Below are 27,111 nucleotides of genomic sequence, written 5' to 3' on the forward strand. Positions count from 1 at the left end.
TTAAACCTTTACCTTATGTGACTTGCCTAGGGTCACACAGCTAGGAAGTGTCCGAACCTAGGACCTACCATCCAGGCTTGATTCTCAGTCTACTGAGCCACCCCTATCTTCTTTCATTTTTAAAAATTTTCTTTATTATAAACTTGGCAGACAACATTTCAGTACAAAAGAAAAATAGAAAAGATTATAAATGAGACTGAATTTCCATAATTTCGGGGGATTTTAAGTAAATTTTAAATTTAACACAGTAGTAATAAAACTTCCCTGTTCGTGATACCTTTTTAAGTCTTTTCTGCTTTCTTCTGATTTTTAATGTTCTCTTGATGCTTTCTTTTCTTTTTTTTGCAACATTATCACTGCCCATCAACTATTCTTACCTACATAGAAACTCATCTTTGTAACAACTAGATATAGTCAGGCAAAACAAATCAATACATTGTCTGTGTTAGAAATTGATGTTTTATTCTCCACCTCTAATTCATTATCTCTGCCAAGAAGTAGAAAATTTGTTTCATCATAGGTCTTCTTAAGTCATGATTAATCATTACAGTATTCTCCTTTCCTTGATTGTCATTCATTTCCCACCCACAAGCCTGAGTTCCCCACAAACTCTCCTCCTAGGCCTTTTCTATATATATACTTCCTTGAAGTCTTATTAATTCTAGTGAGTTTTACTGTCCTCTTGGCTAATCAAAACAAAATATGTTTAAATAAAAGAAAATTAACTATCATGTCAACTAATAGTACACATATAGCACAACCACTTTTAGTTTCTTTTATGGCATTTTTTGACCCAAACTAAACCTTTGTATTTTAGAAAGGTTTCTATACTTATTCCAGCTAATTCTGACCTGAGAAGATAAGTTCATAATGAACATGATAACTAATTCCCAGCTATATGATTTGCACTATTGTTCTTAAATTCTTTATATTTACTAACATTTGTGATTTTGATAGATACTTGATGCTTGTCATCAAATTATATTCCTAAATCATGTTAAAGCTTGATAGGGTTACTCAGACCTTTAAAATAAAGTTATCTTTCTTCTCCCAGAGACCTAGTGGATGAAGCTAAAAATTACCTTTTACTGCCACAAGAACGACCCCTGATGCAAGGACCAAGAACACGTCCACGAAAGCCTATTCGATGCGGAGAGGTACTGTTTGCAGGTTTGTGTCCAATGCCTGTGGCTGTGTGATCCACCTTGAAATATTTATTGTATGTATTTGCATGTTTTCCTGTGGTACCAATTATTATGGAAACTATGATTTGAAGATAGTACTAGACAGAAAAAGACCACCTGGCTAAGTATTCAAGCACGGTCTTGCCTTCATTTTAATAAGCTGATCTTATTGTTTGGAATGTCAGAAATGTAGGGAGGATCAAGTTCTGGATAATGAATTGACACTATAAAAATTCAGAAGAGATTGTTCATAACCTAGAATGCCATTGCATTTATAGAAGCTTTACCTGGCTTAATAAGTGGTTTTCTACCTTCTAGTGGATGTTTACTTAACAGCTTTGGTGAGTAGAGAATTAAGAATGAAAGGATATGGATAATCTTGAGGTATATTTTTATTAAGTAATTAGTGAAATACCCTAATCTATTGTAGGACTATTTCTGCCCAAACAAAGAAATTTGTGTACTTTCTTTTAGATGCAGAATAAACATCAATTTGTTTATTTGTTAGCTGTCCTATTCTTTCATGCTCAAAAACTGAATTGTCCTTAAGCACAAGTGAGGCCATATCATTCCCTTACTTAGTAATGATTGGTTCCCATATCTATCACTATGAAAAAATATAAATTTTTTTACTGACATATTTTTCATCTCCTTTCCCTTTGCACTGGCAATCTTCCATCTCCAGAATGGACTTCCTTCTCACCTGCATCTCATAGAATCCTTTACTCTTTTCAAGATGTAGCTCAAGCACCACTGTCTCCATGATGTCTTTCTTCATCCTTTCCAACTTCTAGTGCCGTCACTTCCTAACTACTTTCTATTTAGCTACCTTATGTTTATTTCATATTTGATCTTTATGGATTCTGCATATGCTTATATATGAAATGTTGTCATCCACAATACAATAAAACTCCTTGAGCAGAGATTTTTTCCCCCCTTTTTGTCTGTATCTGACCCTGGGTGCAGTGCCTGGCCAGTAGTAGGCACCTAATAAATATTTGTTATATGATTGGTAAAGGAGAGGTAACACAGATAGACTACTCTTTATAGAAGGTAAGCAATAAAGAGAATTGCTAAACAGTAGCAGAATTAAAAGAAAGATTGTTGCTTTTTAACATATTCATAAGTTTAAGGAAAAGAGTCAAAAGACAGAAATACTTGATGCATTTGAGAAAGGAATGGCTGAGGAAACAAGGCAATAGAAGAGATAGGAGAGATGGAATGCTAAGGCTCCAGAGTTAGTCCTAAGGAAACGGGTCTTATCCTTTGAGATTGAAAAGAACCAAGAGAAGATGAGTGAGGAATTAGGTTAAGAGGAATGTGCTAGAGATATTTGCCACATAACAGGTATTTGTGGATCTTTTGAGCCCATGGGTACACCATCCAGCAATGCAGACAATAACCAATATGACTCTTATCCATGGAAGTTTGCCATAAGAAATCCACCTAACATGCTAAGGTCATACCCTCCCCATTTTTTCTTAACATTATGAGGATACCATAGGGAAAGAGAACTGGTATATTGTTAGACCTTATTCTTACCAAGTTACCATCCCATTTTTTTTGCTTAAGCATTTCTTTGATGACATTGCTTCTCTGAAATCCTTGGAGTTTTTTTGTTGTTGTTAGTCTACTCATCCCCACCTTTCCTAAAGAGTGATACTTTCTATTTTCAGTTGTTCAGAGACCATAGAAATCCATGTCTTTTAACTACATAACAATTGACATTTATATACCATTTGCAGAGCCATCAATTATTACATTGCCTCATATGATTCTCACAGTTATGCTATGAAGTAAGTGCTGCAGATATGATTACCGTTTTGCAAATGAAAGGTTAGATACCTTATTCAGGATCACATAAGTAATAAGGATTTAAGGCAAAATTCTAAATTTGGTCTTACTGATTCCAACTCTAGTGCTTTCTCTACTGTACCACTCTGCAGCATCACAAAATATCTTATTTGCCCACATTAAAAAAGTATTATAAAGAGTGGGCATTTAATACATGCTTGTTGAATAGATTAAGCAAAACTTCACTTCCATAATTTTTCAAATTTTATCCAGTATGATCTGCTCTTGCACTTTGCCAATTACTTGGACTATAATACTTTTTCAATTATAGTTAGAAGGTTTATTTGTTCACTTCAAACCTTTAACTTTTGATTTTTGTCCCCTCACTTGTTTTTCTGAATAGCAGCTCTCAGGTGTTTAATAAAACAATTCATCTCAAATCACTCAAACCAAATTCTATGTATAAAAAGCTAGGATCTGGTATAATCATGTGATCATAGATTTAAAGCTAGAGAGAACCTTAGAAATAACCCTTTGTGTTTTTAAGCCCCCAGTTATCACTGGTTCCCTGATTCTCTTAGAAAAACTTTTTTTTCCATTTTCCTATTTGTTGTATCTTCTCCTCTGAAGAACATAATGAGTGCCTTCTCTTATGAAACTATTGATCCATAGCTTCTTTTTTTTAAACCCTTTTCTGCTGTCTTAAAATCAATACTATGTATTAGTTCCAAGGCACAAGAGTGGTAAGGACTAGCCAATGGTGGTTAAGTGAATTGCCCAGAGTTACAAAGCTAGGAAGTATCTGAGGGCAGATTTGAACCCATGACTTCCTATTTCTAGACCTGGCTATCTTCCACTGAGCCACCTGGCTGCCCCCTTGCCTAATAGTTTCTTAATAGAAGCTGCCTACAATACTTTGTTTTTTATACAAGGTTGAAATTTCTTTAGTTCTTTTAAAAATTCTCTTGAGATAGGATGCTTCTTGTAATACCATTTCTTTCCTTCTGTATGCTCTGACCACCTAAGTTTTTTTCTTGCTATAATGCCATCCTCTTGCTATCTTGCTATAATGCCATCCTCTCCCTCTCTCTATCTCCTGGCACACTGGGAATAGATTTCCTCAAAGGAAAAAATGGATGATACTCTTTTGTCATGACTCCTTAATTTTTTCTCTTTCCTTCTCACCTTTCATACACACTTCAACATTTCTTAGGGAAGACAATTGATATTAAATTCTCTCCCTCTGCCCCTCCTCTACTCTCCTTAGAGTATATATTCCATTCTCCTTTTAATGATGTTATTACTCCTATTTCAGATGCTAAATTGTTAGCCATCAACTTTTCTTCTACTGAATTTCCCAGCCTCCCAGTGTTCTGATGTTTTATCAGATCTTGTGGTTATTATCAAACTACAGATGACTCTTGATTTAGCCATAATTTCTTTTCCAAACCCCAGTCCCACATCATTAACTACTGTCCTATAGGCATATAAAATTCAACATGTCCAAAACAAAACTCTATTTGCTCCTTGATAATCCCACTCTTTCCTTTTTCTCATTTCAGTTTCTCCTGAGGTACCACTATACTTATGGTTATCCATATTCAAAACCTCAGAGTCTTACTAGACTATGCACTATCCCTTTCCTCCTCACCCCTATATCCAATCACCTTTAAAACTGATTTCAAGAGGATTTCCTTGCCCTATACCAATAGAGGAGTTAATCTGCAAAGTTTTCATGCTGCCTTGGGGCTAATGTTTCCTGATTGATGAGTGAATGAAAATTCACCTCACCCAATATATCTGACCACACTTAACATGAGCATGCTTAATACCTATTCATAATCCCAGATATCTTGTCAACTTTTCTCTGTAAGCAATAATAAATTAACACCAGTCTTGCTTCGAGAAAAGATAACATTTGATGGCCATGACTTCTGTCCATTCCTGTGACTTCCTAGAGCAAGGTTACCCTATGTTGCCATCACTCCATATAGGTGGTGTCCTCCTCATTTGGATACTAGCACCTTGAGGACAAAGACTGTCTGACTTTTTTGTTTGTATCACCAGCACCTAGAATAATGAATGTTACATAGTAGGTACATAATAAAATGCTTTTTTCATTCATTCTACCTCTTTGGCATATCTTGTGTCTGTGTCCTCTCTCCACTCACATAACCAGCACTGTATAATATAGTTCAGGCTTTTAGGTCCTCCCACCTATACCCCCAACATGGACCCCCAGCTTTCTGATTACTCTATCTTCCATGCAGCTATCAAAATCATCTTTCCTAAGTGAGTCTGACTATGTCATTCTCCTGCTATAAAAACTTCAGGCTCCCTATTGCCTCTAATATAATATAAAAATTATTCATCTTGATGTTTATAACCTCTCAGGGTCTGATTCTAACCAGTCTTTCTAGTTCCCTTCTCACACTCAATTTTCTATCCAAATTGGCTTACCTCCTATAAGCCAGGAGCTCCATCTTCTCTTTGCTACATCTCAAGATCTCCTGATACCATCACCTCCTCCTTCACTTCAGTCTCCAATAAAATGATAAAGAGTTGACTCTTTCTGGCTAAGGCCAGCTCCCTTTATGTGGGCTCTTGATCCTCTGTCATCCAGCAATTTGTCCCCACCATAATTCCTTCTCTCTCTAATCATCAGTTAGATATTCTAATCTAGTGATTGCTTCATTTTTGACTGAAAAATTCTCCATCATAAAAAGACTCCCTCCTGAGCTCTCTAGTATTTTATAATGTATGACCCTTTGGTCTTTTTTAACTGAATGTCCCATAGACATCTAATACAATGTGCCCAAAACAAAACTCAACATTCCCTTCAAATTCCTTTTTAGAGGCCCTGGATTCCCTTAAGACTAAGTCCAACTACCCCTTCTACATTATATATATCTTTCTGGATTCTCCCCAGCCCCACTGCTGGTGCCCACTGTAAGGGTTAAAAATTAAAGGGTTGGACTAAATATATAAAAATGTGGTTGCTGAAATTATTACTCAAGTCAAAATGACTTTTTATGGTAGTTTATCTACAAAAGGAGAAAGAGTGAAAATAAGGAGATGAGAGAGAGTAAATAATTGCTCCAGCCCCTTCCAAACCAGGTGGGGCTTCAGAGGCCCCAGAAAATTGGGCCAGAGGTAAATTAAACAAGGGTTCTAACCACAAGGCCTCCTCTAAGATGAGGGGTCTTTCTGGAGGCTAGTACCTCCAGGAAAACCAGGAAAAGGAAATCAGCCTTTTTCACTCACCTACGTGGTAGTTCTAAGGGAAAAATCAAAGAACAGTCCAAGGTCCCAAGCCAGAGCTCCTTCAAGGTCAAGTTTGAAGGCCCAAGAGCTGATCTTGCCACTTTTTCATTCCTTTCCTCACTTCCTTGTACCTTCCTTCCACTTTACATGGACTAATTGCAGCTATAGCTTTGCTTAGGCCTGATTCATCACTCCCTATAGCACACATGAGTCACAGATGTCTCCATACTTAAGGATAAGTGGGGTGTATACCGCTTCTGGTGATTAAATCTAAAAATGGGCAGGGGAGAGTTAATCCCATCTTCACAATCCCCCTATGATCATTTGGGAGACTAGTCACAAAACTATCTTGTTTTCATTTTGTACCTATTTTTTATGTCCTTATCTGTGTCCATGTTGTTTCTCCTATTACAAAAGGTAAGCTCTCCAAAGGTATTGATTGGCTTACTTTTTTAGCCCCAATCCCTAGAACAGTGTCTGGCACATAAAAGGTTCTCATCAAATGCTTGTTAATTCACTAATGAAAAAAGAAGAGCTTGGGATTTAGAGACAGCACTTGAGTATAAAGCACAGTTCTGTCCCTTACTGCCTGGGTGACCTTGGTCTAGTTCATTTTTTTACTTCTAGGCCTCTAAGGTCCCTTCTTGTCCCAAGTCTGTGATCCTATTATTTGAGAAATTGTCTAAAGCTATATTTGGCATTGTTTTTTATAAGATAGCATTGTACATTTTTGAGACTCCCCTACCACCTTCCCTGAAATATTTTTCCAAAATTGTATTCCACATATATTTAGATGAGGAATTCAGTGACTTTGGATGTACTTTGCTGTGCCAGGTATGCTGTCAAGATTCAGCCAACACTATCCACAGCAATAATAATAAGTTGATTATCCCTATTCCCAGTTATTCCATTATCATCTATTGTTTTGGAGACCACAGTCACTATAAAGCAGTAGGAATTGTGATGTACAGAAATGGGCAGCCATTTTCTGTAGGTACAAAAAAGCAGTTTGCCACTTTGGAACTCAGAACCTAGCAAAGCAGCCCTGGACATGTGGCAAGGTGACAGTTAGGGACAAGGATATAAATTGAAGTGCACAGACCCCTCAGGGACTCGGTTTCTCCTTGGGTTAGGGAGGCAGGAGGTGACAGTCTAGGCCCTAGGAGGTGGGAGTTTTGGTATAGGCAGGCACGGTCAACCCTTATTGCTAGCCATATCAAACACCTTTTATTGGCATAGCCAATAAACTTTATTTCAAATCAAGATTATTCAACAGATAACAAGAATTACAACAGCATCTTACCCTTCATAGCCCTGGACTCAGCATCAAACAGCTTCAGAGTCAGAGGGTCAAGGTCCCTTTGATCTCTGCACCTTAGGGAACATTTTCATTTTAAATATTTATTTAGACTTACAATATGCAAGATTACTCAAGGTTTCCTTCATCTACTCTCTTACACCCAATTTACCTGCCCATCAATTTACCTAATAAACCCAGTTTAATCTCTAAACCTATAGTGATCTTTAAAGTGAACAACTTACTTTGATGACAATATCTGTAATTGTGTAGTCAGATCCTAGTTAGCTAGTGCTAACCTTATAAATATAACCAAAGGTTTCAGGTAATCAGCATTCAACTTCCTGGTTACCTTCTAGCCAACTGTCAGCCAGAAACTGGTTTCTAAGGCCTTGTGGTTAGTTAGAGAATTTTCACTCTTAAAGGAAGCTTAGCCCAGCTGGTGAGGGGAACAAATCTTATTCTCATATCAAGCTGTGCTATTGGATTTCTCTTGAGTTATTCTAAATACAATCTTAACCCCCTCCTGTCATAACAGAATACTTAGCATTTTTTGTTTTGTCTCCTTAGGCCATAGAAGAGTAATCTCCTTTTTTAAGCTTCCAGTTTTTTTCTTTAGTAGTTAGAAACATGGTTTATACAGTTTATACAGTAGTTAGAAACATGGTTTATACATGGTTTAAACATGATTGTGAACTATTTCTTCCTATTGAAAACAGATTTTAATAGTTACTTATATAGTTACAATTTAGTAACTGTCAAATTTACTTTTTTGAAGCTTTGCCTGGTAAGCAAGCAGAATTCCTCTATTGTTACTTATCATAATGTTGGCAACCAATTTACTTTTAGATTTTGGATGTAGGAACTTTATACATAAATCTCAAAATACTATTCAGGGATGAATATTTATCAGCCTGTTCTGAAGATTTTTTGAAGTCTTTTTAGTGTCTTTGATTTCCTGTTTACTCTTTGACAATGAAGTAAAGTAATGGTAATACCAATAATTTGTATTTATGTGACATTTTATATTTATAAAACATTACTTATGTTATCTCCATTACTTATGTTATCTCATTTGATTCCTACCCTGTCAGCTGGGTTTTCTGCAATTTTAAGTTTACCCCTGCCGCTTGAGAACTTAAGTATCACGCGTACCTGTTTTGGACTGAACTATAGACCTTAAAGCAGTGATTCCCAAAATGGGCGCCACCGCCCCCTGGTGGGTGCTGCAGCGATCCAGGGGGGTGGTGAAGGCCACACTTTTTTTGTATTACATTCTATTCTGAGTTCAATAAATAGTTTTATAATTTCCAGGGGGCACTAAGTAATATTTTTTTTGGAAAGAAGCTTGGGAACTACTGATTTACATATAGAAATAAAGGGAGGGAAATTATTTTCTCCTTCTGAATATGTAAGATGGGGGGGGGGGGGGAATAATAAAGTCCCAGATAAGTTTGCCAAGCTTTGTTTAAGGCCATAATTTGATATTCCTTTTAGAAGATATTTCTTAAATTGTAAAAAGCCTTTAAAGACTTCTTTGTTACAGATGGTCTATATTTTGGACCCCCCTTTCCTTTCATCTCCTTCAGTGGGTGGCTGGTGTAGTGGAGATGCCATTTCTAGTGTGGAGCGCTATGACCCCCAGACCAACGAGTGGAGAATGGTGGCGTCCATGAGCAAACGGCGCTGTGGGGTAGGGGTCAGTGTTCTTGATGACCTTTTGTATGCAGTTGGAGGCCATGATGGATCTTCTTATCTCAACAGTGTTGAAAGGTAAGGGGAAGCCTGTGGTTATCTTTACCTTCTCCTACTAATACTAATAAACATAACTTATGTTTGTCTGGCACTTGGTCTGCACCAGGTGCTGTGCAGCCATCTCATTTGAACCTCACAGCCTCTCTGGGAAAGAAGTGCTCTACTTATTCCCATTTTATATTAGAGAAAACTGAGGCACACAGAGGGGAGGTAACTTGCCCAGGGACCCATAGCTGCCAAGCATCTGAGGCCAGGCTTGAATGTGGGTCCTCCTGACTCCAGACCCGATGTTTTATTCACTGAGACCCCTTGTAGCTAATCAAACATATTTGAGCTCTAAGCCTCCTTTTAGCATCAATTTAAGCAACCAAAGAACAGTTCCACCTTCAGCATTGTTCCTGCCATAGTAAGATCACCAGGAACAGCCTTCTGATTGGTTTCCACGATCTTGGGCTCTGGATTCCCCTTCCTGACCACCCCTTTGGTAAGGACTCTGAGTCCATGCCATGAGCCACCTCTTGACCTTTCTGCCTCTTTGTTCTCCTTGTTGTTCTCCTCCTTCAGCCTCTGCGCCCTCTTCTAGCAGCTTCTTTTAGTCATTGAAAGGCTTTTGTCCCTTCTGCTTCCTGTGGGTCTCCACCCCTGGAGGACACAGACTGCCCAAATGAAACCAAGCCTGAAATCAGGAGGCTGACTTGATTGAGTCTCCCTTCTGTTTCAGTCCAGCTAGCACAGGCTCCATGCTCATGGGAAAATGGAGCTGTCCCTGGCCAAGCCCCAGAGCAGGCTCTTCTCTTGAGCTGTTAGCTCTCCACTGCCACCCCTGTGCCCGTCCCTCCCACCCTTTTTTTGCAGTCTTTCTTGCGACTGTTCACTCCATCCTTTTTACCCCTTACCTTCCTTCCGTGTCATAGAACGGACACTCTGAGGCAGAAGAGCAGTAAGGGCTGGACAGTGGGACTTAAATGGCTTATCCTGAGTCACACAGCTAGGAGGTGTCTGAGGTCAGATTGGAACCCAGGATTCCCTATCTCCTACCTTTCTTTCTCATTTCTTTTCCCTCTACCTACAAACCAGCTCAATTTTCCATGTCCTAAAAAAACTTCCTCAGTCTTTTTCAAGTTACTGAGTCCTCTCTGTCTCCTCCACATTGATAATCCTATCAAAAAGAGTGCTCTCTGGGGGGCATAGTGGATTGTGAGCCAGCCTAGAGATGGGAGGTCTTAGGTTCAAATCTGGTCTCAGACACTTCCCAACTGTGTGACCCTGGGCAAGTCAGTTGACCCCCATTGCCCACCCTTATCACTCTTCTGCCTTAGAACCAACAGTTCTAAGACAGAAGGTAAGGGTTTAAAAAAAAGGGTGCTCTCTGAATTGTAGGCTTCTTTTTTATTGTTATATTTTTTCCTTCAGATCATACATAGATAAAATATTCAGTAATAATTTTTTTCTGACATTTTGCGATCCATGTTCTCTCTCTCCAACCTTCCTTACCCCCTCCTTGAGATGTCAGATAATACAAGTTATACATGTGCTGTTATGAATACACATTTCCATATTTGTCATGTTGTGAAAGAAGAATGTGTTGCTTATACAAGGAAAAAACTCATGAAGGAAATAAAGTGAAAAGTGGTATGTGTCTCACTTAGGGAACAGATAACAAGCTGTGGTATATGGCAGTAACGGAATACTATTGCATCATAAGCAACGCTGAATGGAATGAGTTCAGGAAAACCTGGAGTGACTTATATAAACTGAAAAAAGTGAAGTGAGCAGAACTAGGAGAGCAGCGTATTAGTAACAGAAATATTATACCATGATCAACTGTGAAGGACTAAACATTATCAGCAAAGCAAGTCTCCCAGGTAACCATAAGAGACTCATGATGAAAATGGGATCCACAGCCAAAGTAGGAACTGTTGAAATTTGAGTGTCGATCAAAATATGGCATCTTCCACTATATTTCCTTCATGAGCTTTCCATTGTATGTATTATATGTGTCTTCTATCATCACATGAGTGTAAGATTTAAATTAATATCAATAACTCCAAGTGTTATTTTTATAAAGTTTATTAATAATCACTTGAAGCAAAAGGATTAAAAAGGAAATAGAAGTATAAAAACCTAATTATCTAACAAAATTAAAACCACATGAGTAAGTTCTCTCCAGGCTCTCATCTCACACCACCTTTACATAGCTGAGATCACAGTAAGAGAGCAAGAAGCAGGGCTACACCAAACTTATATCCTCCCTACCTCAACATGTAATGTGAGAAGGAAAGTGGGATGCTGGGGATTGAAGTTTTAGGGATTAGATTCTGATTATACAATATGGAAATATATTTTACATGAAAGAATAGGTACAACCTACATCAGACTATTTACTACCCCAAGGAGGGTAAAAATGGTGTGGAGGGAGAAAATTTTGAATTTTAAAATGTTTAAAAAGTTGTCAAAGGGGCAGCTGGGTAGCTCAGTGGAGTGAGAGTCAGGCCTAGAGACAGGAGGTCCTAGGTTCAAACCCAGCCTCAGCCACTTCCCAGCTGTGTGACCCTGGGCAAGTCACTTGACCCCCATTGCCCACCCTTACCAATCTTCCACCTATGAGACAATACACCGAAATACAAGGGTTTAAAAAAAAAAAGTTGTCAAAAAGTGTTTCTTCATGCAAGTTGAAAAATAAATGGATAATTAGTAGTTTTTTAGGTGTTGTGCTTTAATCTGCATTCAAACTCCATCAGTTCCTTCTATAGCATTGGATAGACTTTTTCTTAAGTTTCTTGGGGTTGCCCTGGATCCTTGCATTGCAGATGATAGTTAAGTCATTCACATTTGATATATTGCTGCTACTGTGTACAGTATTCTCTTGGTTCTGTTTATTTGACTTTGTATCACTCCATATAAGTCTATGGGGGGTTTTTTTTGTGATCATCCCATTTGTCATTTCTTATGGCACAATAGTATTTCATTACAATCATACCACAACTTGTATAGCCATTCTCCAACTGATGGATATCCGTTCCATTTCTAGTTCTTTGCCACCATAAAAAAAGAACAGTTATGAATGTTTGTATAAGTAGGTCCTTTTTCTTTACATTTGACAAATTATAAGCTTCTTGAGTGTACAATCTGTTCCACTATAACATAGCATATTTGTCCTTAAAAAGCACCTCACTATCCAAAATCACAGTAAAAACTGAGAGACTTATTGAAAAAATGTATTTGGGATCCAACACTTAATGACAAAACTTAATGACACAAAGAAAATGAAAGGAACCTGATAAAAATGGTAGTACAATTTCATACATGTTGAATGGTTTAGAAATAAACACAACAACAAGTGCTGGTGGCATCTACCTAGCCTTAGGCTGTTTCTTGGCACAGGCCCCTGTTCCCACAGAATCTAGACTGGAGGAAAAGTACTGCATGAATTGAATAGAACATGACTACAGGCCTCTGAAAGGAGGGAGAGGTCCAAAAACAGTCCTGATCTGCCTCCTTCTGCATCAAATGATACATAGTAAATATGGATGGCACTTTATCTTGACAAAGCCCTGAAATTTGCTTGTGGAAGTAAGTACCAGAAGGATGGTAATTTGTGAATTACTGGGAAGTAGTGCAGTTTTCCATGAAATAGGTGCAGAAGCAAATTAGAAATTCATATTTTGTTCAAAAGTGTTCCTTAAATATCAGTCTCTTTGGAACAAATTTACATTTTTTAAAAAAACATGGATTTCTGTGCTGTTGTATTCAAATGATCTGTTATCAATGTGGGCATTTCTTCCAATAATACCAATTATAACCATCCATGCCTACGCATCTTCTGTGAATTTCTCCAATTCCTCCTATAACTTTGTCATGGTTACCAAATCCATAAAGTGTGCTAGGTTCCTTTTTCAATTTTGCCTATAATCCTAAGGATACAAGCTGTCCATTGGTGATCCCTTACCTTGATCTCACAGCTAGCCAATTTTTTTTTTCAGTCATTCACCTATAATAGCCTTTTCACTGATTTCTTTTTATAGTTTTCCTTTGCAATTCCAAGGATCACAAATTCCTTGTTTGTAATGTATTACAGTGTTTGTGCATACTATTTGCCTCTTCATCCTCCCTTTGGGTGATTAATTTCAATTTTTCAGAGTCTAGTGTTCCATTACTCACGACCATATACCACCACCAGAAAAAAAGTTGGTATTAAAAAACATGGTCCTTAATTTCAGAGAAGAGTTTGGGGGACATGAAAAGGATTCTGCAGTATCCTACAGGCAATTAAGCCTGTTATATTCCTGTTCATTTGTAAGCCCCACTTATTGTCCATTTGTGTTGTACTGGATCTCTGTTTTCTGGTAGGCCTGCTGAATACATTGTCTGTACCACATTTTGTAGTCTGGACAATAGGCTTTTTTCATGCTCTTCATGGTCTTTTTAGGAGATTATGTATTATCTCCATGACTCAATGTAATCAGAAGAATGTCATCCACAAAAACAAAGATCTGAAGCACTACCTTATTTATAAGAAGTTTCTCTTTAATTATAACTTTCTGCCAAATATACTTCATCTGTCTCCCTTGCTGGATCTTCTTCCTATTACTCTCAATCTCATTCTCTTCTTATATTTGGTCCATTTTGTCCATTCCCATGACTTCCTTCAACTCTCTATGTATATCTTCTGCATATCTTATGTCTACAGTTTTTACTGTCCTGAGCTTCAATCCCACATTTTCAGCTATCTACTAGACATTTCTATCTAAATGATTTGCCAGCACCTTAAATTCATATCTAAAACTCATCACTTTTCCCTGAAGCCAGCACCTCTTCTTGCTTTTCTTGCTTCTGTAAACTACATCATTATTTTGCTAGTTTTCCATGCCTAAAACTTCAAGAGCAATTTTTGATTCTTTTTTTTATCTTTTTTAACCCCTTACTTCCCAATAGCCAAGTCAGTTGCCAAGAATTTCATTTTAGATTTACATCAAACTCCTTTGATTATCATCGCTCACATTTCTCATCATCTGTGCAGTCTATAATTTATAATGGATCTTAGCCTTTCCTAATAATAATATATGTGTAGATATATATATGTATATATAGCATTTTAAAATTTGAGTTAACTCAGTTTATTATCTCATTTGGTTTTCACAACAACCCAGTAAGGTAAGTGCTTTTATTATCCCCAATTTTACAAAAGTGGAAACTGAGACTAACAGAATAAATGCCTTGCCCAAGGTCACATAGCTAATAAGTGTCCTAGAATAATTTGAAAACAGGTTTTCCTGCCTCTAAGTCCAGCATTCTGTTCACTGCATCATTCAGTTCCCACCTACATTCTACTATAAAACAATCTCAAATATCCAATGAGATAAAAACACTCTTCTGTACTTAAAGTACGGTATAAATATTATCTGTTATTATCCAGGTTTAGAAATATTAACTCTGAATTATACTAGGTTTCCAGAAATCATTAATAAAACTGGACTTCCCAGTGGACATTATTTAGGCATAATATGTCATAACAAAATCTTTGACAAGATTTTGCTAATTAAACTGAAGTCTCCTATACATGCCTGGTAAACAAACCTCACTTGTTGCTTTATTCTTAACAGGTATGACCCTAAAACAAATCAGTGGAGCAGTGACGTGGCCCCTACCAGCACTTGCAGGACCAGTGTTGGAGTAGCTGTTCTTGGAGGTTATCTATATGCTGTGGGTGGACAAGATGGAGTCTCTTGTCTCAATATTGTTGAGAGGTGATTTTTTAAAAATCTTTTAAAATCAATCAAGCATTTATTAAGTGTTTACTGTGTACAATGCCCTTGGCCTTTTTATAAAAAGAAAAAGGGGGCAGCTGGGTGGCTCAGTAGATTGAGAGTCAGGGCCTAGAGTCGGGAGGTCCTACGTTCAAATCTGGTCTCAGACACTTCCTAGCTGTGTGGCCCTGGGCAAGTCACTTAACCCCCATTGCCTAGCCCTTACCACTCTTCTGCCTTGGAGCCAACACACAGTATTGACTCCAAGATGGAAGGTAAAGATTTATTAAAAAAAAAAAAAAAAAAAGAAAAGAAAGAAAAAAGAAAAAGCAAAGCTGTCTCATTCAGGAATCTCAAATTCTAAAATAAGTTTTTTAATGAAAAGAAATGTAGAAATCTTTTAAAAGATGCTATTACATTTAGATTTGAAATAATCAGGGAAATGTTAAGTGCATTTTTCAAAGGACTAACAGGAAAAATATTCACTTAATCAGAAACTCTACTACTATTGAAGGCAATTAGGTATCCAATGGTTACTCTTTATTCTCACCATCTGATCAGTCCATCTTTCTTTTCATTCATACATTTCTTTTCTGACATCATTTGTACCACTTTTTTGTAATTCCTTGTTTTTAATGTGTTACACTCTGCCCATACCCCTCTCCATTGTACATAGAATGATTCTTACTTTCAGTAGTTCAAAGACTTTAGTGTTGCATGTTCACAATCATGTTGGGCATTTTCCCCCAACAGTTAATTAAGATGTTAACAATTTCACTGCATTTGACAGTTAGCAAAAATATATCTTCAAAGATCTCTGGTGTAACATGAGTCCTACAAAGTAGAATTCTTCTTTATCAGAACATGCACCCAAGCTTTTCATTTTCTTTCTACAGATATGATCCAAAGGAGAATAAGTGGACTCGAGTAGCTTCCATGAGTACTAGAAGGCTTGGAGTGGCAGTGGCTGTGTTAGGAGGGTTTTTATATGCTGTAGGTGGCTCTGATGGAACATCTCCTCTCAATACAGGTTAGTCCTTTCTAAGATTCGACTGCTTCCCTAAGACAGAATGAAAAAATTCCCAGTGTGTCAAACCACTAATATTAGTAATATAACAATGTTTACTGTGTGCTAGGCACTGTGCCAAAGGGCTTTATGCTTGTCTCATTTGATCATTCTAGCTACCCTGGGAGGCAGATGCTATTATTATTCCTATCTTACATATGACTAAACTGAGTCTTAAATAAGGTTCAGTGACTTGCTTAAGGTTGCTACTAAGTGTCTGAGTCTGAATTTAATTCATCTTCCTAACTCCAAGCCCACTGCACCACCCAGCTTCCCTTGGCAGATCTTTTGTGCAGGTTACTATAGCTTTTTCCCCTTGTTCTAAAATTTTAAAAAGTAAAGATTATCCTGTAGACACTGCACAGATACTTATTTATCCCCTGGCGTATTCAAAATTTTGCCTTTTCTCTAAATTGTTCTATGGCTTTAGCCTTCTAAAATATACCAAAAGTATTTCCTTCTTCTTTACTTTCCAAGCTATGAGACAGCTATGGAAAATAAGAATAATTTCTTTAACTTGGTCACTTTCCCAAAGAAATGCCTTGAATTAATCCATTCTCCATGTCACTGTCTAAGAAAACATATCCCCACTATTGGTGGAAGCTAGTGCTTTTTCTTTTTTTCTTTTTTTTAAACCCTTAACTTCTGTGTTTTGGCTCAAAGGCAGAAGATTGGTAAGGGCTAGGCAATGGGGGTCAAGTGACTTGCCCAGGGTCACCCAGCTGGGAAGTGTCTGAGGCCGGATTTGAACCTAGGACCTTCCATCTCTAGGCCTGACTCTCAATCCACTGAGCCACCCAGCTGCCTCCAGCTGGTGCTTTTTTAAATCATCACCAGTCCTAGATTCAATAAACATTTTTACCTGAAGCTGTTACTGTTTTCTATTTGTCTTCCCTGACATGAGGAGTAAGACTTCTACCAACAAGATATGACTGGAACATTTTGAATATAATAACAGATAACTGATATTAGAATGAATAAAAAAGATGCCTCAGATGGGAAAATATGTGATAGGAAGTTCCACATTGTTAGAGGTGACTTTTCTCTAGCTGTCTTAAAGTAAGTAGCTGGTATATTTAAAAGTGTGATATGGAAGGAGGCTAATACCCTGGCTGCCTATTAAGATTTTATGTAAAACTGAGTCATTGAAGTTACAGTGATTTGGGCTTACAGAGTTCCCCTGGCAACAAATTCTGAAGATGTGGAAATAGTCTAAGAATCCTTTAATGATTTTGTTTTCCCTGCAGTGGAGCGCTACAACCCTCAGGAAAACCGCTGGCACACAATAGCCCCTATGGGAACCCGGCGGAAACACCTTGGCTGTGCAGTGTACCAGGACATGATCTATGCTGTAGGAGGCAGAGATGACACCACTGAGCTCAGCAGTGCTGAGAGATACAACCCCAGAACCAACCAGTGGTCTCCAGTGGTGGCCATGACATCCCGGCGAAGTGGAGTAAGTATCGGGGACTCGGCTGGCTTCTTTTTATTGGGAGCTAATTAAAAGGAATTAGTAGAGGAGCATTCATTCTGTTGGAGAAATTTGATCTCCTTTAAAAGTGTATCTGATGGGGGCAGCTGGGTAGCTCAGTGGATTGAGAGCCAGGCCTAGAGACAGGAGGTCCTAGGTTCAAATCCGGCCTCAGACACTTCCCAGATGTGTGACCCTGGGCAAGTCACTTGACCCCCATTGCCCACCCTTACCAATCTTCCACTTATGGATCAATACCCAGAAGTAAAGGGTTTAAAATTAAAAAAAACAAAAAAACAAAAAAAAAAAAAAAAAAAAAAAAGTATATTGAGGTAGAAATGGAGCATATGGGCTGCCATTAACTAACTATTTAGTTTACTACAGGTTCTGTTTGTAAAGGCTACCCTTGGGCCTAGAGAAAGGCTTTTTTAAATGTATCAGCTGTAAAAATGAAACTTTTCTGTACTTTTCATCATCAGCTCAAATTTCTAGTATTGTCATATCCAGTTAGAAATTTTATTTTATTTTTAATGTTTTTGTAATTTTTTCCCACTGTGTAAGTAATCTTCAGCTTTTTCTCTCACCCTAACTCTGTCTTTAATCATTATAGCAAAATACCCTGTCGTTCTGTGACCACACCATCAAAAGGCGATTGCAATAAGGCACCCCCATCTCTAGGCGTCAGTTTCGTTCTAGTCCATCCCAGGGGAATAGGACTGGACTAGGTTGACTTGGGAGATTTGTTGAGCAAGTCATAGCTCTGGACAAAGGTGACTTTTAAAGTTGAAGTGCAGGATGCATTCGTTCTACTGTATTTTTAAAACATTTTTGAATCCCAATACTTACTTCAAAGAGAAGGGAAAGGAACTAAGCATTTATTCTGTTCCTGCTATGTTCCAGACACTGAATTCAGCACTTTATAAATATTATCTCATTCAATCCACACAACAACCCTCTGAAGCCAATACTATAATTATCCTGTTTCACAGTTGAAGGAAGTAATTAAATGTCTTGCCCAGGGTTAAAGAGCTCATAAGTATCTGCGGCTAGATTCGAACTCAAGCCCTCCATTCTCTAGGCCCCGCACTCTATCCACTGTAACATTATAATCATGTGGTGTAGTAGTATGTATGAACATGCTTCAGGAATAACTGCAAAACATAGTGTTATTAGAGCAGAGATACCGACTCATATTCCCTATAACTGGGGAACAGTCTTTTAGGTTAAATCCACAGAATTTCAGAATTGAAACTATTCTCAATGATCATCTAATCCAACCCATGCCCAAAAAAGAATTCTTTCCTATAGCTTACCTAACAAGAAGTCACTGTTGAGCAGCACCGACGATGGCGAGCCTACTGAGTCAACTGATTTCATTTTGGATTGCTGAATTTTTCTTTACTCAAATCTAAATTGGCCTTATTGAAATTTCCAGGACAAATCAAATCCTTCTTCCATATTCAGCCCATCAAATACTTAAAGATAACTTACAGCCTCCTACCCCACTCTTCTCTGCTACAGACTAAATGTTCCCAATTTCCTTAGCCAGGCCATAAACTCAAGTCTTTTACCATCCTAATTACCAGAATTCTCCAGATGCTCCTTTTGATATCTATGAATGAGTTTCCTAAATAGTCATATTAAATTCTTTTCTATCTGAATATTAATGAATGTTTGGGGATCTATTTTTTAAAAATTAATCTAATTTTGTAAATTTAGTCATTTAACGGATTTATGCTGACTTGCCCATTTCCTTTTCTATTTATATATAATTTAAAAAAAAATGAATGCATGTGGGTAGAAGGATTCAAATTTTTTTTTCTTTCTTAAAAATATTATCTAAAATAATTTATTTCTAGGTATCTCTTTGCCCCACCTTCCCCTGTACCAGAGAAGGTATCACCCAACAAAAAGATATTTTTTTTATATAGTTTGTATCCTTCGTGTTTCCATTTTTCAGTTCATTCTCTGGAGGTGAACACTCACAGGTTATTCTTAAGATATTAATTCTGTAGCTATATCTAATCTAATGTTCTCTTGGTTCTACTCATTTCAATCTTCATTAATTCATGTTGCTCTTCCCAAGTTTTTAAAAACTTAACCTGCTCATCTTCCTACAGTGCAGGAGTATTCCATCACAATCACATAACTCAGTTTATCCAGCCATTCCCTATGGGGACATCCCCTCGATTTCCAGTTCTTTGCCAATACAAAGAGAGCTGCTATAAATATCTTGGAACATAAAAGCTATTTTCCTTTTTCCCTGATCTTGGGAAACAGACCCTGCAATACTGGATATAAGGGTATATATATATAATTTTTTAACTCTCTGGGCATAATTCCAAATAGCTCTCTAAAATGGTTGGATCAGTTCACATTTCCACCAATAGTGTATTGGTATTCCCAAGCAAATGAATTTAAGCAATATTTTTTTAGTCCAAGAAATTCCCTATACGAATACAACTATACTACAATTTATAGTTTTTCAGAATTTCGTGATGGTGAGATTAAATGATTTAACAGTGGTCGCCTGAGAGTACATACATATCAGAGTCAAGACTTGAACCTAGGACTTACTGATATAGAGGCCAAGCTACTTTCTCCTGCTGCCTCTTATTTGAACACTAACAATGATAAATATAATAGCTGATCTTTATATAACCCCTTCAAAGTACTTTTTCTTATATTATCTCATTTTATCATGATCTAAGTAGTTTGAGTTTTTTGAGGATTGGGGAGTTGTCCTTTTAATTAAAGAGACCAATCTAAAATTTGCTGTAGCTTCCTATCTCCTGAATAGGTTTTATGTTTTTGCCTTCTAGGTTGGCCTTGCAGTAGTGAATGGACAGCTTATGGCTGTAGGAGGTTTTGATGGTACAACGTATTTGAAGACAATTGAAGTCTTTGATCCTGATGCCAACACATGGAGGTAATCTTAAGCTGAACTGAAAGATCACCTCTTTCATTTATAGCAAATTTGGCCTTTATATGAAAGAGAGAGTACGGAAGTCCTGCTTCTGCTGGTCCAGATATGTCTTAGAGGTGGGGTGGCATCGGTGAAAACAAAAGTGAGAACAGTCAGAGTTTCTGCCAGGCATCACGGAGACTGCTCTGATCTGCTTGGGCTGAGTTTATTTTTTGTATTTTAAGATTACACATATGATCATACAGTTTGATGGCTCCCGGCAAGAGAGAACATGAGATTCAGAATAATCTTAAATTGGAAAGAGACTAGTAATGTAGCAATTTGATTTGACTTGAATTCCTATTTAAATGAAATAGTTAAGTGATCAGCTTTCATCGTTTGTATTTAATTCAACTCTAAAATTACTCATATCTTTGTATCATTTGGGGCAGCTATTTCTTAATTTTATAGATCCTCCCTCCCAAATAGGAAAATGTTTGATAGAGTAATGAAATTCTGGTCATTGGATCTTCAGGTATTTGCTCCCTTGTAATGTAACTGGTCTCAGAAAGGACTTTAAGGATAATCCAGAGTTGTTCATTGCAATATTAACATTTCTTTGAATCGATATGATGTCATTTTACTGAAGAATTCAGACAAATTTTACATATAATCAAATTAATTTTGATAACCATTTTACTGTATATTCATAGAATTATTATTTTAGAGCTATGAAACCCTCTAATCCAACTTGCTTATTTTATAGATGAAGAAATTAAATGCAGAGAGATTAAATTACTTCTGATAAAAATAAATAATAGATTTGGGAATATAGAAATCAAATCTCCTGAATCTCCTGTCTAGTACTCTGTTTTTAAAGATAGGAAAATGAAGACATAAGGTTAAGTGATTTGCTTTCCCTTACTGTGAGATATTTCTTTTCATTTATGGCTTTGAGGTTTCTTGAAGGAAATAATAGATAAAGGACTATTTGGGAAGTCAGCCAAATTTTTCCATTCATTCTACCATTTAATTCCGTTACCTTTTGTGCAGCTGAGTTTCTACATATGTAAAAAAGGAACCCTTGAATGTTTCTAAAGCACTTTAAATCCATGAGGTCAGTATAAGTTAAATACCACTCCATTTTTTAAATGAGAAAACTGAGGTTTAGGGAAAGTGACTTGCCCAAGATGAGTACCTAGTAAGTCTCAGAGCTAGTATTTGAATCTGTCTTGTTGACATAAAGAGTGTTCTTTTCTGCCATAACTAGCTTCCCCTACACAATTCCAAGTAAGGCTTATGAAAGACTTGAGGATCATCTGAGAGGTCCTATCTGATTTTTGTAAATACTTATCACAAACTTACTTTGTAGTCTCTAAAGAACTGCATTCTGTTCCAGGGAAATGCTTCTTTTTGCAGATAACTATCCATCTGTTTTAGACACTGTCCTCTCTGTAATAGCAAATATAGATATCAGTGGATCATAGAATTTAATGCTTGAAGGAACCTTAGAAGTCATCTGCACTCTTCTTTCCGAATCACTTGAAAACTGAGCAAGTTTGGAGAGTTATTTATGGAAAATAACATTCTTTCAACTGAAGCTGCGTTAGACTGGCTGCTTGAGTACTGTATTAATTGGCAGGTTGTTTTAATATTTGTAGGAAACTTATTTATTTAGAAAATCAAGTAGAAAAATAGTGCCATATGTATAGGCCTGGAATAGATTTTTATAATTACCATTTGTTTTCTAGAGTTTATTTATATTGAATACTTCCTCCCATTCTTTTAACACTAGGCTAAACTATTTTGGGAAGAACTTCCAAAGTGTGTTTCTTTGGTAGGGATTTGGTTTAATTTAGCCTGCTTATTACTGAGCCATGAGATTCAAAGTACACACACACACATCTTAATAATTTTTTGGTTATAACATTTAAAGAGGCAGGAATTCATTCACTCAGCAAACTTATTGAGAACCCTCCATGTGCCAGGTACTGTGTTGGCTATATATAGGATCTGGTTGAAGAAAATGAGAAAAAGAAAAACTGCTGAAAGATATACTTTTTGCTACTAAGTTGACTGGTCTTACCAAATCTTCAGAAGTTCTTCCTAGAACAGAACTGTGTTTCTGCTGATGTTCCTAGATTCAGCCTTTCTACACTGAACCCAGGAGAATTTTGCCCTTATCATTCTTGTAATTCTCCCAGTTCTCTCCACTACTGCTTCCTTTTTTCATCACTCAAAATCTCTTCAAAAAAGAAGAAATAGATGTCAGTTTGGAAGATGGAAAAGGACACCTGATGGAGGCCATATTTCTTCCCTAAATTGTAAATGTTAAAAACATCCATTTTCATATTTCAGATTAAGAGGGAAAAAGAAAGTGCTTGGAATTTGGCATACTTGCAATATTGCATACTTTGCATATTTGCATACATTACACTTTCAATTTTAATCTCACAAACCTAAAATATGGTTTGTTGGTCCTCTCCTCCTTGGGTTGAGTTGCTAGATGTCCAGCAAACCTAAATGACTAATAGTGATTTAGTCTGTCACAGAAATTTAGAGATGGGGAGGATCTCAAAGGTTATCTATCTTGCCCAAACGGGATACCTATGTGATGCTCTCCACAGCATCTTCCAACCAACGGTCACCTAGCCTTCCCTTAATGATCCCTGGTGAAACAGTCCTTTTTTCTGTTGAACAGCTCTGTTTTTATTAGATCAAAGCTAGTTCCTTTGCCTCCCAGTTTTCACCCTTTGACTCTCCTGTTTCTAAAGACATTTTTAATAACTCTTCCTTTAATATATGACATCCCCTCAGGTGCCTGAAGATTGAGTCCATATTCCCTGGAGAATTTTCTCCTCCAAATTAAATAGCTTGTTTCCTGAGTTGGTCTTTGTATAGCTTGGCCCCTTCACTGTCCATCCATTCCTTAGGTTGTGTGGCCTTGACAGATGAATCGCTGTCAATTCTGGTATTCTGGACCAGCCTTTCTCAGGGCAGCCAGGATACCATTTGATTTTTGATTGCCGCATTCTGTCTCAGGAATCAGATTCCTTTATAAACTCCAAATGGTTCTGTCGTATTGATTTTACTTGAACACTCCTAGCAATAAATAAAGTGCACCTCAGGCTTGGCTTTTTTTTTTTTTTTTTTTTAAATCATTTAGAGGTCATTGTTCTGTTTCACTTTTGGTTTTAAATCCTCATTGCCTAGCAGAGTGCCTGGTATATGGTAGACTGCATGTTGACTGCAGCACCTGGATTTTAACCAATAAATAAAATGAGGCCATTTCTTCAAGGAATAGGAAGCTGAGTTTTATACTGAAATGTATCTTTCTTCTGATGGACAGGTGGATATTTTAATGAGAAAGTGGACTTAAATCTCAGCTTCTCCCCCATTATGTCATCTTCCCCTTCTCTAGAGCTAGGTTCCCTGTCTAGCACTAAAGAGATAGCGTTTTGTTTTTGCATAAACTAAGAGTTGGGTTCCCTGCCCAGGTAAATGCCTCAGGGAGGGGAAACCAAAATGGGATCTGGGAGTAATTACCATACCTTCAGAGGCTAGAGTTTGGAGGAATGGATGGATTCACACAGAAGTATTGGCCATCAATAATATAGTCCAACATTAATTTTCCTCATTGGCCAAGTAATAGATTAATGATTTTTTAAAATGGAATTTGAATAGAGATAGCCCCAAAGCTGTACCTTGCCATATTTTGTTTTATATTTTTAACTTTAAGGTGCTCCACACCAGAGAAGTTTATATGGATTCTATATATATATTTTTTTTTAATTGATTTGTTATCTTGTGTTCATTTTACAGTGGCTAGTTTGTGAACAGAGACTGAACTATTAGAAAATCTGACTCTTATTTCTTTCTTTGCAGGTTGTATGGTGGTATGAATTATCGTCGACTAGGGGGTGGTGTAGGTGTGATTAAAATGACACATTGTGAGTCTCATATATGGTAAGCGTCTGTGAGGAAGCCCCGTGGTTCTCATTCACATATATGCCTATGTGTCTAGTGGAAAGACTCTTTGACTTTGGAACTATGTGAGGTTCTTGAAAACAGATCAAATTTTATTCTTTTGCCGGTGCCTCAATATGGAAATAGAAATCCAGTGACTTTTCTGAAAGAGCAGCTGTTGGAAACTACATTGGCTGGACTCTTCCCAACATGTTGAAGCTTCGCTTATGTTTTAATTTTTTAAATATCTATATGCTTTTTGAGCAAAAAACCTTCAGAGCACTCCAGTAAGCAGACCCCAGAACCAAAAGGTGTCTTGGGAGTCTGGCAAAGGGAACAAGTTGCCTCTTCCAAGATGAAATGAAATGATTTCCCACATAGATGAAATTCTAGTGTGGAGTAGGCAAAAGTGGCAAGTGATACTGAAAACATTGCTTTTTGCCTTATTTACAGAAAACTTCAGAAAAAAAAGTGCTTGGCCTACAAGATTTGCCACCTTTGCACAAAAGTTTTTGACAATATGCAGAAGAATTTTTTTTTTCATTTGTTACATAGTTTTATTTGTACTTACCACCGGGGCAGGGAGGGATTTGGACATCAAAACCCGTATTTGTTATTTTAAAATGATTGACCTTGAAAAATGCTCATTTGGGGGGTAAGGCTACATATAACCTATTTTTTTTCTGGGTATTACTGTTCCAAAACTGTATATGACAGATCAGCTCCTAAGGATTACCAGTTTAAAAAATTGTTATCCAAAATACATTAAGTGGTCAGCCTTTCTGATCTAAAGCTCCACGTGACTTAAAAGTCTTAAAAAAAAAAAAGCAGAACTCTTATCTCATTTTTAAACACTAGAAGTCAAAAAGGAATGCTAAGTCAATAAAAGAAGTCTAGACTCTCAAATGCTGCAGTTTTCTTCAGTGACAATTTGATTCTTATTTTCCTATGTGAACGTGTTCATTGACTGCTTTTATTACAGTCTTTTTAAAATAATGTTCCTCCTAGGTTTTTCTGCTAGAACTAGAGCTCTGCTCAGTGCCTCTAAAAAGCCAGTAAGGGACCCTCCCATACTGCCTGGAGAACCCCCGCAGAATCATCTGCAACTCTGCAAGAGTTCTTGCTCAAAAGCATTGCAGACCGAAGCAACTTTGCTTTCTGTTTCCTTATCGCTACCACGGACCAGCAGGGAGAGTTGGTGTCTCCCCATCAGCGAACACTTATGCAAGTCCTTACCCTTGGTGCGCAGGCCTGGAGAGGCTGAGGCCTGCCTGCAAAGAGACGGGATTCTGCAGTTCATGTATCAAAATACATGTTAGTGAGCAAAAACCATTTGAGGCTTCTGACTAACAGTATGTTGTTTGTTGTGTAAAGCTACACTCCGTTGTCTTCATCCTCGCTGGTGAAGAGCTAAGCATGTAAGGTTACTGAAAAGGAAAAACAATGATGAAAAATCCTCAGTTCTTCTGGGTTTTTTCCTTGTTTCCTTATTCATGTGCTTGATCCAAAAGTCTTGGGAAAAGACTTCCATGATGACAACAAAACTGAATGACCATCCCTTTTTCCCTCAACAAAAATGGTTGGCAATTCTTGTGTTTACATTCGAAAATCATTTGCACCTTTACAAGAAAAAAAGTATTTGGTAAACAGTTGTTTACATGTATCATTTATGCTTTTTCTAGCATGAGTAACTTGTTACAGAAAAATTAGTGTTTACCTTAATAAATTTCTTTAATGCTGTTTAGTGTTTGTTCTTTTTTGTTTAATGAACGCTACAACTGGCCCAGGATTACTTGATTATGGATTTTACAGAACTGAATAAATACCTAATGGAAGTAAAGCCTTAGTGTCTTTACAGTTTGAATAGGAATAATTTTAACTTTAAAGAAGTCATTAAGTTGCCAGCCAAAATTAGGAAGTTTCCTCATATGGTTTAACGTAAGTTTAGAGAAAGCATTAACACCCTCCCTCTGTAAGCTTCTTCCCAATGTAGAAGTTCAGAAAAACATTGTAACTTGAAACTTTGTTGGGAGCCGGATACCACAGGAGAATGTATGTACCCCTTGTTTTAATTAAACTATATAGAGTGTTGATTAGCAGGAAATGTTTTCCTGGAACTTCAAACTGTCCAGCCCTCTTGATAGTGCACCTAGCAGGAGAGGAGCGAGATCCCAGAGCTGTTCGAAGTAGGGCTTCCCCAGGCCTAGGAAAGAGCCCTCCAGATTCAGGGAGAAACGTGTCACAGAATCCAGAACCAGGAAAGTGCCACACAGCCATGGGAGCAATGAAACAGCACCCCCTCACATTTCAGACTAACTCACCCAGTCTTCAGCCTCCCCCCCCCCATAGGTTGTGTCTGTGGAAGTGCATTTCCTTTTTTTTTTTTAATTATGGTAGTTGTTTGTTTTGAAATTTGTTTTACAGTCGTCTTTTTTAATATACATCATTCAACAACCCAATGGCTACCGTGTATGTGCAAACCATACCCCAAATCCAGCATGGTTTGGTTTGGTTTTTGTTTATTCCCAGTTATGATGGGAATCTGGCAAAAAGACAAAAGTTGCCTCTCCAAAAAGATGAAATTTCAGGGGCAGCTAGATGACTGGGTGGATTGAGAGCCAAGCCTAGATACGGGAGGTCCTGGGTTCAAATATGACCTCAG

The 27,111-nt window shown here is 37.4% G+C and overlaps 1 protein-coding gene across 1 annotated transcript in view; it reads left to right on the plus strand.

The window, feature by feature from the left end:
* The window catches only part of KLHL20 (kelch like family member 20), a 62,861-nt gene extending 36,672 nt beyond the window's left edge, over positions 1-26,189 (plus strand). The window contains exons 5-11 of the mRNA XM_044677051.1: positions 1,055-1,170; positions 9,129-9,312; positions 14,898-15,041; positions 15,938-16,071; positions 17,355-17,563; positions 20,401-20,507; positions 24,369-26,189. Coding sequence (XP_044532986.1) covers positions 1,055-1,170; positions 9,129-9,312; positions 14,898-15,041; positions 15,938-16,071; positions 17,355-17,563; positions 20,401-20,507; positions 24,369-24,453 — 979 coding nt within the window. The 3' untranslated portion in view covers positions 24,454-26,189. The remainder of the gene's footprint in view (positions 1-1,054; positions 1,171-9,128; positions 9,313-14,897; positions 15,042-15,937; positions 16,072-17,354; positions 17,564-20,400; positions 20,508-24,368) is intronic.
* Positions 26,190-27,111: the final 922 nt, after the last annotated feature.

Source organism: Gracilinanus agilis, chromosome 4 (genome assembly GCF_016433145.1).
Source record: "Gracilinanus agilis isolate LMUSP501 chromosome 4, AgileGrace, whole genome shotgun sequence".
Lineage (NCBI taxonomy): Eukaryota > Metazoa > Chordata > Mammalia > Didelphimorphia > Didelphidae > Gracilinanus > Gracilinanus agilis.